This window comes from Neoarthrinium moseri (genome assembly GCF_022829205.1).
Source record: "Neoarthrinium moseri strain CBS 164.80 chromosome Unknown scaffold9_Wmoseri_CBS_16480, whole genome shotgun sequence".
NCBI lineage: Eukaryota > Fungi > Ascomycota > Sordariomycetes > Amphisphaeriales > Apiosporaceae > Neoarthrinium > Neoarthrinium moseri.
Genome location: NW_026055123.1, coordinates 755,696 through 769,885, shown reverse-complemented (window position 1 = coordinate 769,885; position 14,190 = coordinate 755,696). Strand labels below are relative to the sequence as shown.

General features: G+C 54.8%; 5 protein-coding genes across 5 annotated transcripts; 2 read left to right on the top strand and 3 right to left on the bottom strand.

Moving 5' to 3' along the window:
• Positions 1 to 4,506: 4,506 nt before the first annotated feature.
• On the top strand, positions 4,507 to 5,825 carry JN550_003847 (uncharacterized protein; the record flags this gene model as incomplete). Its single annotated transcript, XM_049315296.1, has 3 exons — positions 4,507 to 4,711; positions 4,833 to 5,133; positions 5,201 to 5,825. The coding sequence occupies 3 exons, from the start codon at positions 4,507 to 4,509 to the stop codon at positions 5,823 to 5,825; spliced, it is 1,131 nt and encodes a 376-aa protein (XP_049174417.1).
• A 551-nt stretch (positions 5,826 to 6,376) lies between these two features.
• On the bottom strand, positions 6,377 to 6,871 carry JN550_003846 (uncharacterized protein; the record flags this gene model as incomplete). Its single annotated transcript, XM_049315295.1, has 1 exon — positions 6,377 to 6,871. One exon carries the CDS (start codon positions 6,869 to 6,871, stop codon positions 6,377 to 6,379), a length of 495 nt encoding a protein of 164 aa, XP_049174416.1.
• A 543-nt stretch (positions 6,872 to 7,414) lies between these two features.
• Positions 7,415 to 8,180, top strand: JN550_003845 (uncharacterized protein; the record flags this gene model as incomplete). The annotated part of the gene is made up of 2 exons (XM_049315294.1): positions 7,415 to 7,468; positions 7,641 to 8,180. The coding sequence occupies 2 exons, from the start codon at positions 7,415 to 7,417 to the stop codon at positions 8,178 to 8,180; spliced, it is 594 nt and encodes a 197-aa protein (XP_049174415.1).
• A 554-nt stretch (positions 8,181 to 8,734) lies between these two features.
• Positions 8,735 to 9,315, bottom strand: JN550_003844 (uncharacterized protein; the record flags this gene model as incomplete). Its single annotated transcript, XM_049315293.1, has 2 exons — positions 8,735 to 9,154; positions 9,220 to 9,315. The coding sequence occupies 2 exons, from the start codon at positions 9,313 to 9,315 to the stop codon at positions 8,735 to 8,737; spliced, it is 516 nt and encodes a 171-aa protein (XP_049174414.1).
• Positions 9,316 to 11,871: 2,556 nt separating this feature from the next.
• Positions 11,872 to 14,073, bottom strand: JN550_003843 (uncharacterized protein; the record flags this gene model as incomplete). The annotated part of the gene is made up of 4 exons (XM_049315292.1): positions 11,872 to 12,815; positions 12,868 to 13,572; positions 13,630 to 13,766; positions 13,913 to 14,073. 4 exons carry the CDS (start codon positions 14,071 to 14,073, stop codon positions 11,872 to 11,874), a joined length of 1,947 nt encoding a protein of 648 aa, XP_049174413.1.
• Between the last annotated feature and the right edge of the window lie 117 nt (positions 14,074 to 14,190).

Below are 14,190 nucleotides of genomic sequence, written 5' to 3'. Positions count from 1 at the left end.
ACTGGTGATGGTTGCAGGGAAGCCCAAACCACAAGTATCCAATGCTATGATGACAAAAACATGCCATAACCCTTGCCCTGTAAAGTTACCCGAGGGAATACGAAATCACAGCCACTTGCTCTACAGAAGCAGGTATACCCTGCATTATGCAAGCCGTCCACATCTGCTATAGATAGCCGTATCTTAAGCCTAGGCACACTCATCGAATAGGCCTCAGCTGGAATGCTTCGTAAGAACCGAATATCGAGGTAGCGACCTGGGCCATATTTCCGTGCTGCAGAAGTAGCAAGTTCATCGCCCGGAACTGGGTTATACTCTTCATAATTATAATAACACTGAACTAGTGCTACTGGTACTGTACCGTATGCCCCTAACACCCTATTCGGTGCCGAACGACAAATGCCAAGAGAACAGAACAGCAACCTTGCGACCTCTATCGGATGTTATTCCGGCTGAGCGCGACTTAAATAGAATTCGCGGCCAGTAGGCGACAATGCCGGGGGAGTAACGGGCGGAACTTTGTTTCAGAAGCTGCGGGATGCGATTCCCAAGGGTGAGACGCGGGAATGACTTGCATGTGAGCCAGGATTACCAGATTGACTCTGGGGGAGGCCTGGAGGCTCATTTGGGGAGCTTTCGCGAGCCTGGCGAGCACAGGTTCATCGCAACCCACTTAATACCAAACCAATGCGACCTGACCACGTTGTCTGGAGGGCGGCTTATCCCCGACATTGTCACTGGCGATCATTGCTTGTTCCTGAAGAGAGACGGCAATATGAAGACTTATGTCGTGAGAGCTGTGTACCCGATTATCGTGCAGGCGCGCAGTCAACGAGAGCGTTGCCTCTTTGAGCGTCGGAGTACGTTGAGCTACTCCGAGATCCGAAATGATGGCAATGTCGACAGCTCTTAGATACGTATCGATCAATGCACTATAGATGTCGGTGACCAGCGAATCTCCATTACTACTAGCCTGCCTGCTGTCACAGTGCTGTCACAGGGAACAGAAAGGGGGGAAAAGAGAATATCCTGACGTCTGACGAACATGCCACGCCGACGCCTCCTGTGATAGATTGATCAACAGCAAGGTCTGGCGCCAACTGTGGCGTTGAATGGCCAAGTCCAAGCTTTGAGACACCAGGCGCGCAAGCTAGAGCCTGCAAGGCCCATTGGGTTCCGTCAAACCGTGGCTTGCCACAACCTACCGTCAACGATGCAGAAAGAGGAAAGTCGCATGGAGACTCTGAAGAAAAAGCTGCTTGCGACCTGCCCCAGGCAGATTGTGCCATGGTGCTATTGATTTTGCATGTATGTACGTATGAGACAATCCGAAGATCTGCATGAAGAACGCAAATCCTTCCCACCCGGCGGAATATCCCCTGCCAGCGGGGAAGCGCTCCGGCAGGGACTTGGACGGAACACCCGCCAGAGCAGCAGCTCCAGGTCCAGAATAACAAGGACAGGACACATGCAAAGACGACACCCATGGAAGGCGAACCCCTGGCTTGCCTGGCACTCGGTCTCGCTTAACTTACATGGTCCCCTGCCCAAGTCTTGTGCGCACCCGTGGCGGTTTACAATCAATTCGAATCTGACTGGCGACGGAACGTGGAGATCTTCCAATACTGCCTGAAAGTCTTGTTGCAAGCCACCTGCGAAAACAACACTTTCACCCCCTGCACCCTCCCTGGACTCCCCGGCGTTGGTAACAAAAAGATTGGCGAATGAAGATCTTACCGCCATGTAGTGGCGCGCTGAGAAATTGACCCCTTTCCGGTTATGGGCAGAGAGATTGGAGGCAAACAATTTTTTGGGGCCCTGGGAGCAAAGGTCGATGATGATTCGGAGTTGTTTGAAGAATTTTTGGCGGCATGGTGGGCTGCTGCACTGACAGGGTTTCGACGCTAGAAAGGGGATGATCACTGCGCAGAATTCTTCTAGAAGACATCGTCCCGCCCCCTAACCTAGTTCGCTGCTCTGACCACGATGAGCAAAAAGGAGGGCCCCCCTGAGAGTGCGGGACAGACCCCCATGATCCTGACATTTCGGGAACGGCCAAGGGGGGTTGATGAGCCCATGTGCTAGCAGCATCCCGTAGAAGAGTTCGCGGTTCGTGGACAGTCATGTTTGCTACGAAGCCAATCGCCAACCTTGGAACTCATCGATGTTGACGGCACGCCCTTGTTCTGGCCCTTGGCAACGACGATTGGAGGGGTCATGCAGCAGACGCATGCATGATGGGTGCCGACCGGTGAACTGCAAGGGCAATATTCCGCCGCGCCCCTGGATGCTAATGAGGACCTTCGCGCCCGTCTGGTGAAAGATGCTGCGTGTACGAGGTACGCAGTCAAGATGCCCACCTAGGTATATACCCAGGTATCTAATCCGGGCTTTGGAGACAGCTTCTGCGACATTACGACACTGCACGACTGGCTGGCTCGCCGCTGACACGATAGGATCCACCTAACCCAAAGCCATGGATGTTCACCAGCCCATCATCTTACACCTGTTGGATGTGTTTTAGAGTGTTTGTTTGTTGCATCTATCGGGTATGTATGATGACAGGGTACCGCTGCGCGGAGCTCGGTAATGAGCCGCTGCACGAGCTGAGAGCTGCGGTTGGTGTGGACCCCTGTAACTACTACCTGACTCTGTAGGCCTGGGACGGAATGATGCTTAATACGGCCTTATAAGACGCGCTCTTGAAACGGGAATACGACAACCTGAGCTGCTGGACAAGAATTCCTGCCCGGCAGATCCGGGCCCAGTGAGGAAGATGGATAGTTTGGACTGTCTTTCGATGCGACGTCCAGCCTGAGGCCAGTGGTAATAAGGTTGCGGACGTGGAACTCTGCTGGCCGTTGGCCACGAGACCAAGTCAGGAACAATCCGCACATTGAGTTTGCCGGCTGAGGCCATCTTTGATGACAGGGGCATCTGGTGGAAGGCAATGCTCGCGTGCTGTAGGGGGGCTGTCTGCTGGGTGTGTTCGACGTCCATGTTTAAGACGGTGTCCCAGAGACGACTGATCAGCCCTGGAGCCAATGCCCTCCAGACAACTGGACCAGGCCAAGCAGGTCTGCTGTGGCTGCAGCACGGAGTGAGTTAACTTTCACAGAGTAACTTCCAAGGTTGGCCATTGCGAGCCCTGGATTTGCTGCAGCCGGGTTTCGAGACTCGTAGAACGCTGCCGCCTTGAGGGTCGCATAGCTAGGTAGCATCCATGGATTGAGTTTGAGAACGGACAGTTGGGGTCGCGCACCCCTTCCCCTCACGCCGAACTGATTAATTTGACTGCACTTTAGCATATGCGCGCGCATTCTCAGGTGGCTTAACTTATCCCAGGTCGCTTCATACGTAATGCCGGCGCTGGCAGCGCAGTCTTCCATTCTCTGAGCTGGAGACCAGCCCTGAAGATCTCGCACGCCCCCAAAGTTCCAAGTTGCCAGACATCCAGAGCGGGCGATCTCGACGGCTCAGGTGCAGGTAGGGGTCTCCCAGTCCATTGTCAGGTCGTGAGGGCGCATTAAACCCTCCCAGGACTAACATCACAAGGCCCAACCCGCCGATTGACTCCACCACCAGCTTCTTAGTGCAATGCTGCCCGGCTTGAATCGTGGCCGCCTCCTCGTTAGTCCCGCCCATTATTCCCTACCCGCAGGAGACAAGGTCCAAATTGAATCGTGGTCTCGCTGCTGTCTCCCACTGGCGATTTCCTGTTTGGTCGTCCGCGAGAGAACTGAAGGGCCCTTAGGAGCCGGGTCTATTGGATGACGACCAAGTTGCACATCCAACCTCCCCTTACAACTCTTCCCCCTTTCCCACACCCCCCCAAACCTGCGTCACATATCACACATACATCCATGAGCACACACACACACACGCACATGCACGCCTTCACGTCGTCTTGGGTGCCTCTTGGGGTTGTACGTGCAATCTACTAACTAACACCGCCTTTCCTATGCTCAGGGTTCATTTTAGCTCCGGTCTGTCTATATAGGGCTGGGGCTTCCCGCATGGACTCGCGTCGTCGGACTGGATCCCCTACTGAAGCAGAGTGAAATGAGCAAATATTAGTGCCTGGGATCCGCCTGACCGTGTGTTTGATACCCGCCGACCACTACACTGGCCTCTTCCTGGGACCTGGGACGACGTTTCTTTTCTCCTGCTTGCTGGCCCGGTGCACAAGGCACGTCGAATAACTAAGTGAACCTACCACGCCATTGTTTTTTTTGGCACATCTCTCGCCTGCATTATCCTGCTTGTCGCTACGCCCGGCCAGTGCCAGATCCAAGGTCGTCCCCTGATTCAGTCGTGCCGCCGCTAGTGGGACCCAAACCACACGGACTGACGGTTTCGGCTCAGAGGCCTCTAAACCCCCATCCCGACTTGGAAGTCTTCCAAAACCCCGCGCCTACAAGTCCAGTCCAACCAAAACCCGAAGCCCCTCTGCGAGTCTGACACCCCTTCGCGGCATCACGGCGCACCCCCGGGACGAGACGAATCATGGCGACCGAGAAACCGTCGGTGCTGATCATCGGCGGCCTGGGATACATCGGACGATTCCTGGCCCTGCATATACAGAAGAACGACCTCGCATCCGAGGTGCGGTTGGTAGACAAGGTGCTGCCGCAACTGGCATGGCTAGCGCCCGAGTTCGAAGAAGCATGTTCGGGAGACAAGTTCATGCAGGCTGATGCAACGAGAGAACGTATGTCTGGCTTCCCTCGCCCGGTCTCACCCTCCCTGACGCCGGACGCCCGCCGCGTCCCGTCCCGTCCCCGATGCAGTTGGTATTGTCCCTTTCACTGACGCCATCATCCTCTTGACAGAAGCCGTGACCCGAATCTTCGACCGGCCGGACGGGAAGCAGTGGGACTATGTCTTCAACTGCGGCGGCGAGACGAGATACTCACAGGAGGACGAGGTGTACAAGCTGAGGTCGAAAGAGCTATCGCTGGCCGTGGGGCGAGAAGCGGCCAAGCGCAAGGTCAAGTGCTTTGTCGAGCTGAGCACGGGAATGGTGTACAAGCCCGACTCGTCGCCGAGCAAAGAGGGGGACAAGCTCAAGCCTTGGAGCAAGATTGCCGTGTTCAAACTCCAGGCCGAGGAGGAACTGGCCAAGATCGAAGGGTACGTCCACTCGTCGGCGGCTCGCATACGCGTCGGAGAAAGTTACTAACTCGGCTTGACCCTCCAGCCTCAACCTCGTGATCGTGCGCCTGGCGCATGTCTACGGTCCATATGCGTCTCAATGGGTCGCTACCGCATTGTGCATGGCGCGCGTATATCAGCATCTCGAGGAGGAAATGAAGTGGCTCTGGACCAAGGATTTGCGAACGAATACAGCCCACATTGACGATGTCACCCGGGCGCTGTGGGATACCGCCAAGTGGTATGACGCGGGCAAGGCAAAGTGGGATCCCAAGGAGATGGGCACAACCCCAACTTTCAACGTCGTCGACGACGGCATGACTACTCAGGGTGCCATGGCCGACGTGATTGGCGAGATCTTCAACATCCAGACCGGGTTCCAGGGCACCATCGTCAGTACGTTTGCGAGACTGAACCTGGACAGCGTCGTGGACGACGTCAACGACGAGGTTCTAGGCCCCTGGGCTGACCTTCTGGCCGACGCGGGAATCACACGAGCAGGCCCCTTGACGCCGTTCATGGAGAAAGAGTTACTGAAGGATACAGATCTATCCATGGACGGGTCGCGGCTGAAGAGCGTCGTTGGCTTCGAGTACCAGAAGCCGAAAATGACCAAGGAGCTCATCGAGGAAGTGATTGAGAGTTATAAGAAGATGAAGTGGTGGCCGTGATCGAGGGCGGAGGGTTGATAGCCCGTTGGCTAAGCCGCTTCTCCGGAGATTTGTACGAGCAGGTGAACGGGGGGAGTTTGACTTGGCCTCACTCGAGGGCGAGAAGGCGATATCCTCGTAGATGTCGAATAGGACTGTGGCCCTAGGGGGGCTCGAGGTATGGATGATTTGACATTGGCATTGCGTCTTATAAAAGCGATGACGGCCACCAGGTATAGGCGGCCTTGTACGATTAGGATATCCGGTGTTTTTTTTTTCTTTCTTGCCTTATTCTTCCTCTTCCGAAACTCTGGCGATGGGAACTGCATATACGAGGCTCAAAAGACGGTGACCTCAGAATATCTATCTTATTAATGTCCCCATGGAAGTTCCAAGGCGCTTAGGCTTTATTATCTATTCGCCGTGCCATTCCTCCCATCCGCAATCACCCGTCGGCTACCGACTGCTGCCAGTGTGCTGCTGCCGTTCAAGCTATGTTTCCTTATGTCGTCGCACACGCACACACATGAGCACGGGTGGGCTGCGCAATCACATCACAATGTCACATTACATTAGAAACCAACTTCCCGCATCCAGACAGACGGGTCACATAGGCCCCTTGTTCTCGTCCTAGCTTCCTTTCGTCCTTTGCGGGCCATTGGTCTCGTTTTCGGACGGGGGCGAAGATCCTTCTGAGTTAGCTCGTCGCCAATCTCGGGAGGCGTTTCCATCACTGGTTCGACAACCTCAATGGGTGATACTGGCAGCACAAGGGCCATGGTTAGTGCAGGCAGGGCAGGCTCTGGATATGCCCGGTGTGATAAACCCTCCTTCACGGAAGTCGAAAGATCGTTAGACCGTTCCACGCAAATGGGACCTCTTCGCCCTCCTCGAGGGCCCGCCTTCGGACGGTGCTGAGCTTGGCGGAGATAGAACGGGCGTGGCGAGGAAGCTGTCGGTGTCGGGCCACCAGGCACTCGGTCGCGCATGTCGGGGATCCCTCCCACGGCCCTGGGAGAGCTTCCAATGGCAAGAGAGCCTATGTACCCCAGTGCCAGGATGGGCATTGTGGTGTGGTGCAGCTTGTGCAGACAGGACCACAAGGAGCCACCCCGCAGCTCGGGCTCACATGTTGCCCGAAACGGAAACGCAACCCCTCCTAGGCTTCCGGGGTGCGGGCTTGTCCGTCTTGGGCGCCCTTGACGTGATGCCTCGGTTTCGCGTGCCCAGTCCACGACATATGATTCTAACCTCCGTCCAAGACAAGCTCCGCGAGGCTGGCGATGGCGATGCCTAGGCTGGACAGATTGCAACGCCCGGATGCCCCGCCAGACCACGCGATGGGCGAGCCAGCCAGTCTCGTCTTTAAATAGATAGATCCTGCCTTGACTGTCCTCAGTTACGTATGAAATCCACCTAGTCCTAGTGTTACACAGTAGTCCTCTCAATCAGTTTGGTTATCGGACGGAGCTACCCCACCAACTTACGATACTGCCACTTGCGATCGAGTTTCCAGAGGCAAAAGGCTGTACACGACTTGTTCGTAGAGATCGACCAAGAACATACACTTCCTTTCTCAAAGACAGAACTATACTCTGCGAGTTCCTACGATGGCTGCCCCCGCAAGCAAAACGATCGGCGACCTCTCCGGAAAATGGGTCATGGTATGTTGCTCTCTTCTGCTATAGCACCAAGACATTCAACGTCACCGCTACTACGTCACCTGCCAATATCAGCCTTGCTGTGTCCCTTGATCGCAATGCCACGCATCTGTACCCGTCAAGCTACCAGCAGGCACGAAAAAGCTGACGCCGAGTTCTCCTTGCCACCCTACAGAACAAGACCCTCTCCGACAACCCTGAGCCAGGCCTGGCCCTGCAGGGCATCGGCTACCTGACGCGCAAGGCCATCGGGCTGGCGACGGTGACGCTGCACGCCAAGCAGTACACGGACGCCGACGGCGTGGTGCACATCGACATCGAGCAGACGGCGACGGGCGGCATCAAGGGCACGTCGGAGCACCGGACGGTCAACAACGCGACGCGCGAGCACTCGGACTGGCTGTTCGGCCACGTGGTCTCGCGCGCGACCTGGTCGGCCGCCGGCGCCGACGCCCTGGCCGCCATCGAGCCCGTCAAGGAGCACGGCGTCGAGTTCCTGGCCAAGGGCTGGCTGGACGGCGAGGCCGAGCGCACCGGGCCCGACGCCGCCCTGCACGTCGTCAGCAGCGCCGTGGCCGATGGCGGGTGGACGGCTACCCAGGTCTGGGGCTTCCAGACCATTGGCGGCGAGAGACGGTACGCGCGCAACATTGTGCTCAAGAAGGGGGACCAGAAGGTCGAGATCACGCTGGTGTACGATTTCATCCCGGAGTAGACGACTCGGACCCGACCGGAGAAGGGAGGCGTGTTACTCAAGAATCAAGAACAGAAAGAACACGTACTAGATCGGGATATGTATATTTATTTGGGGACGAGCTATATTGGTAGAAAGCCGGAACGCATCTGCTTTGGAGCGAAGAGTGCTGGGCCGCTGGTAAAACAGCTTGACCAGGCTTACTAGGAGGTAGTTTTGGTTTGAAATACCCTATTCCGAGGTGTAATGCTGGCTTGAGAATTCGATTTCCACAATCAGAGATATATACAGTTCCAGAGCATACCGTCCGTTTGCCCTCGTCATCATTACTTTTGGCGTGGCAAGAGGATCTCTATCGTTGAGTCCGATCCTCGAGCCAGAAGCCTCAATTTGGCCTTCCAATGTTGAATGCAACCATGTCCAGCCCAGATAGAAACTCCAGTGCGCCAGCCGGCCAGAACCCAAAATTTCCCTCCAGTCTAGTGAACTCCCATGCTGCTGTGCATCATCAACCAACCCTCCCCCTGCAGCAAGTGCCGACGCGGCGGCATGATATCCCTCCACGAGCCCCTCGCTCACGCCGGCCGCCTCTTGACAAACTCCTCCAGGTCGTCCTTGGTGGCGACGCCGAGCACGAAGCGCCGGGCCTCGTCCGTGACGACGGCAAAGTCCTGCTTCTGGCCGACGCCGCCGCCCTCGAAGAACTCCTCGAGCTCCTCGAGCGGCGTGGCCATGGTGATGACCTTGTACGTGCGGCCCTTGCGCTGGAAGCGCACCATGGCGGCCGACAGCGGGTCCTCGGGCTTGACGTGGCCCCCGTCGAGCTGCGCCTGCAGCTGCGGGATCGCGATGTAGCCCAGCAGCGAGCGCGTCGAGCTGTCGATGATGGTCAGGTGCGTGTAGTCGCGCTCGAAGGCGCTCAGCAGCGCCAGCGAGATGGGGTCCGAGGGGTTCAGCGACAGCGCCGACGGCGGCTCGAGGTCCTGGACTGTGGCCTGCGCGGCGGAGTCAGCTGGGGGAAGGGCTTTTCTGGGACAGATATTGGGGGTCCGCAACGTACACCTCGGTATCTATTCGACCATTTCGACACGAAAGGCTTGCCGCCGAGGGGCGAGGGCCCAATGTGCGCGCCCTTGATGCCGATCGTTGATGCCATTGTTCCGAGTGTGCTGGATGAGTGACGCAAGGAGGGGCAGTTGATGCGGATGACGAGAGGCCCAAACTGTGTCGTTGGTAGAGAGCTAGGCTCAAGAATCTTGTGTCTTCGATACGGGGTCCTGCTTGACGCGCGACAAGACCGTAGCTAAATTTCAAGAACTTTGTCTTGTGTTCTTCGTGGATTGGCGGTGGCTCACGGTTGTGAATGATGGCAGGTCAATGTGGGGTGAGAGCCCATCCCGCCAGGATTTTAGGCCGGCGCAAGCCTCACATGCTCCAACGACATCTGAGTGATGTAAGCCGCCTCAAAGGTGACTACGGCCTCTCAGCAACCTTTCCAGTCCGCGAGTACGTGACTGCGGCCCTCTCAAAGCTCGACAACCTAATCCTTTGGCTAAAGACTAAATTTGTGCTCGTCTTCTGTGGGGTATTCTCGTAATACATAGTATGATCCGGGGACTTTCCTGCTACATAGAAAAACCGTGATTGCAATCGGGCAAACTTAGACTGCAGTCTACGTGTAAATTGTTTTCCTTTATCTACTTCGTCAAATTTGACACCTTCATGGTACAAGATCAGTATAGGAGAATAGTTTATCCTAGTGATTGTGGTATTGTATCATTAAATCGTGCATCGTTTGTGCAGATGTGAAGATAGATGACTATGTCGTGGCCTACAGACGAGGTTTGAAAATTGCGGTTGCTCTAGGCAGCAATCACAGTTGAAGGCAATCACTAGGAGCCAAGCATCACTCAAACACATAATACAGTCTCGGAAACCCTAGAAAAACACATATTACATGGGTTGGACAGAAGCCGACGGTAAATATGCGTGCAGAAGATATAACCAACTAAATTAGACCCTCCTGCTTGTAGTAGCCCGCGATGTCACCCTCAATGAAGTGAGATGAATATTTTGAAATGAGGTATGTTGATTGAACAATTTCCAGCATTGTTGAGGATTAAGGGTTCTTCCGCTGATGCGACTTCTGATTCTTTGTCTGTTTTCTTGGTAACTGAGTAGGTGAATAGTCGTGGCCTAGGGTGCTAGGAAAACCAACCAACCTCCAAGTCTCATAAATAGTCATTTTTTTTTTCGCACCAGCCTCTGTACTGGGAAGCTATCTCCTTTCAAATTCTTTCCCATCTCCACCGGGATACTACAAATACATACGCACAGGAGAGGCTCGAGATGGAGGAAAACAGTGCCAACCACTGGACCACTGCACCCGTCACAGTTCGCCCACAGGCTTTGGACTGGTCCGCAATCCGACTCACTCATATACAGTCTAACCCAAGAACTGCGTGATCTGATTTATAGCCATCTTTTCCGATCCACGAGGATCACGCATAACGTAACTAGATATTGCAGCCGCGGCTTTGAGCAACCGCCGGTGTCGATCAAGATCCGCCCCATCCCGAACTCCCTCGCAATACTTCGAAGCTGTCGTCGAGTGCACCAAGAGATAGGCTCGTCGTGGTTGCAGAGCTGCGAGATCGATACGAGAATCCTGACGACTACCGGTGGTCACGTGTGAACCAACACGCCTCGAGCGTCTCGTTGATGAAGAATTTGGAAGAGAAGGGCCATGTTTAAATATACGTATCTGTAATCATCAAAAGGGAAGAGGTGGGAAGGATAACGGGTAATATACGGTAATTACTGGCCAGCAACAGGCCATTGAGATTGACTGTGAGAACACGGCTCTGGTTAGGTACAGAGGCCCAATGAGACCCGAGAGAAATCCTGACAGCATAAATATAACGTATCATTTTCTACGAAAACGCTCCAGCACCTGTGGCATTGTATGACGAGTAACAAATCACATCTGAACGGGCCTGCTTGTCATTTTGGTCAACAAGTATCAAAGTGCACTTGCCCAGCATCACAAGGACGAGAACATGGTTGGAAAAGGATGAAATAGCTTCTGTATCGGAGAGACTCAAGAAGTGACTAGGAGACGAAGCAACAGATGTAAACAACTCTGGAAGGTTAGTCTTATGTGAAGCCAAATTCTCGTTCGTTCTCAAGTTTCAAATAGCAGGCGGAGAAGACAGATAAGTCGGCTTGGGCGAAAATTCTTATTCAATGATGTCTAGACTACTACTAGGCTGTCTTGAATCGCCAGGAGTGATGAGTACTGAAAAAAGATATCTCTGGAACCATCCACCCAGCCTCCGTACGCTATGCAATATTCCCGTAACGCCCCAGTACTGTAATCCTAGTTTAACTGTATCAAAGGCAAGCCAAAAGGTAGATCTAGACACCGCGGTCTGCTGTATCCCCGAGATATCTATCTATACAAACGTCGCAGCAGCTTGTCGTTCATCCATCGTAAGTCGTTAAAAAGCCAATTATACAAGAAGTTGCTCAATCACGGGATGGCAGTGATCTGAATACCACGCCAAATGACGCCTGTTGCGTTGGTCTCATGTCCATGAATGAACAGATCCATGGACTGAGATGCGCCGACATTGGCCTCCACAGATCAAACAAAACACTACGTTGAAACTCTAGAGAGGCAAGCCGAATGAGACGGCACCATGCTTTGGTTTCATGAAGCAGGACCTGCGGCGGTCTTGTTTTTTGCTCCGAAGTAACCAGGCGAGGATCCCGCAGAGGAGGGCGGGCTGGAGGGCTCCGGGGACTGTGAAATCTGCTTAGGCTCGGGATTAGGCTCTGACGAAACCACTATTGCAGGTGAGTCTTCGCCGGCGGGCACGGCAATGGTGGGGACAGAAGAGGCAGACATAGTCTGCCGCGGAGGCCCTACGTTGACGGGTGGCTGGCCGCTCGGGACTTCAAGCGTGTCCCGCCGGCGCACAGCTCTGACCATTTTCCCGTCTCCGCCAGAAGAGGGGTTTGGATGAGTGTACGACCTATAAGCCCTTGCAGGAGTTGTTGGCCAGCTGATTGATGATGGAGATTGCGGTGTCTGTGGCGAATGCAGAGACTCGCCGTCCGGCCCCTGTGAGCTGTTATCCCCTTCATATCGGGAGCTAGGGCTGCCTGTTCTGGATGGCTGTACAGAAGGCGACCGCCACTCTCTATCTATCCGAGACAGTGACCGGTTCCTCGCCCTCTCGCCGGGGATCTGTGGATAGTTCAACGCTGCCCCTGATCGAAAGTCGGACACGTCGTATCGTTTCCGGGCTGGCTGCCCGATGTAATTACCGACTTTGCTCAATGCTGCGGCAAACTTCCGTCGATTACCCGCATCTGTAGCGTGCGACCGCCCAGTGACCATGGAGGTGAGGCCGGTGCCTATCTCATGCAGTGAGACTCGAGGGAAACTCTCTGTGGAATCTCTTCTCCTGGCTCGACCTCTCGGCGGAGAGCCAGTGGCACCAGGGTGAAGTAACGGGCCATCATGATGACAATGCGGGCATTTGCGCTCCTCTGTGAATGAACCTGACTCAGACCCATTATCTTCAGGTCTGCCCACAAGTAACGACCCCAGAGCAGCAAGTCCGGTTGCGACCATGGAGCCCCATTGGCCTGCATAGATACGGTCAGCGGTTGAAAGAGTGAGTGGGACGGATTGGCTCACCAATGCTAGCCATTGGCTCTGTCTGATAAGAAACCGGTTTGCTAAAGAAGTTCTTCTCTCCGAGTGCAAGAATGGCGATAACCCCGGCACCGAAGACAGGAAGTTGAACAGCTATTCTCACGTATCTCATAATCTCCTCGTTGGTGTTGCTCATCTGCCGTGGAGTGGCGCCATTGGTCCCCTCAATTGCTGCATCGGGCTCGTCCTCGTAGCTGCGGCCGAACTTCCTCTTCCAATTGATGACGGCAATTTTATCCCACATGGTGAAGAGAGAGAGAATAGCAGGAACACAACATGCAGCAGCTAGAAGCGTAGCTGTGCCTGAGGTGAGCACCGTCGGTGCAGGTATCACGTAGATATCTTTAGTTGACCCATCCCAAGCACGCATTGGCGACCATGGATTGCCAGGCCCGACCTTGCAGGCAAGTCCACACGTGGTGTCTTCGTCGTCATATGGGAATGCGTCTGGGTTATCACGATACAGGCGGTTGCCCTGGCTATCAAATGCGCAACTCGCCGGCATGATCCTGTAGAACTCAACAGTCAAGCTGAGTAGGCCCGCAAGGACGAGCCCAGTCCACACGAAGATGATATTACGACCGCGGTCGTTGAAGTACGTAGAAGACAGCCGAACAGTGACCGGAGCTGCCAGTATTCCAATTGAGCATAGCTGGAAAGCTCCGTACACGTCCATGTCGACGGCGCCTGAACCGCGATGCTATCAGCGGTCTGGATTCCTGAACTCTAATCCGGGGAACGTACCATCGGTATGCAGGGATGCGAGCACAATGCCATGGATAGCAGCGACAGCGGGCAGCAGCAGTGCAGCAGCTAAGCACGCCCGCTTGAGCCAGTTGACCTTGCGAAAACCCAGGCAAGCAGCCACCAGGACATAGTATCTTATCATCCGTTAGCTTTGTTCAATGCCTGGGTATAGGAAAATGCGGTGTAGACGAGGACCCGACTAGGTCAGCACTATAAACTGCGCTGGCCCGTGTTCGAAGGGTTCATGACCGGCAGCGGCAGGATCAAGTGGAGAACTCACAGCACTCTCGAACCCAGTCCATACTGACCGCTAACTGGCCATGCGCAGACTACCGGCAGAGCATCCGCGATAGTGGCATTTGTCGAGGCTAAGTCAAGCGTGGTTGCGTTCCGATAGACGAGCGTGTTCGTCAGCAATGTGGTGTCAGGAAGCGCCGGCATGGCCTGCTCTCCTCGGCGCCTGGAGGCGGTAGACAAGCGCTGTGGAGGGTGTCTATGCCAAGGTGCAGGTGGGGATTCTGGAAGAAAAGAATGGTTGATAGAAAGACAGAGCTGGAG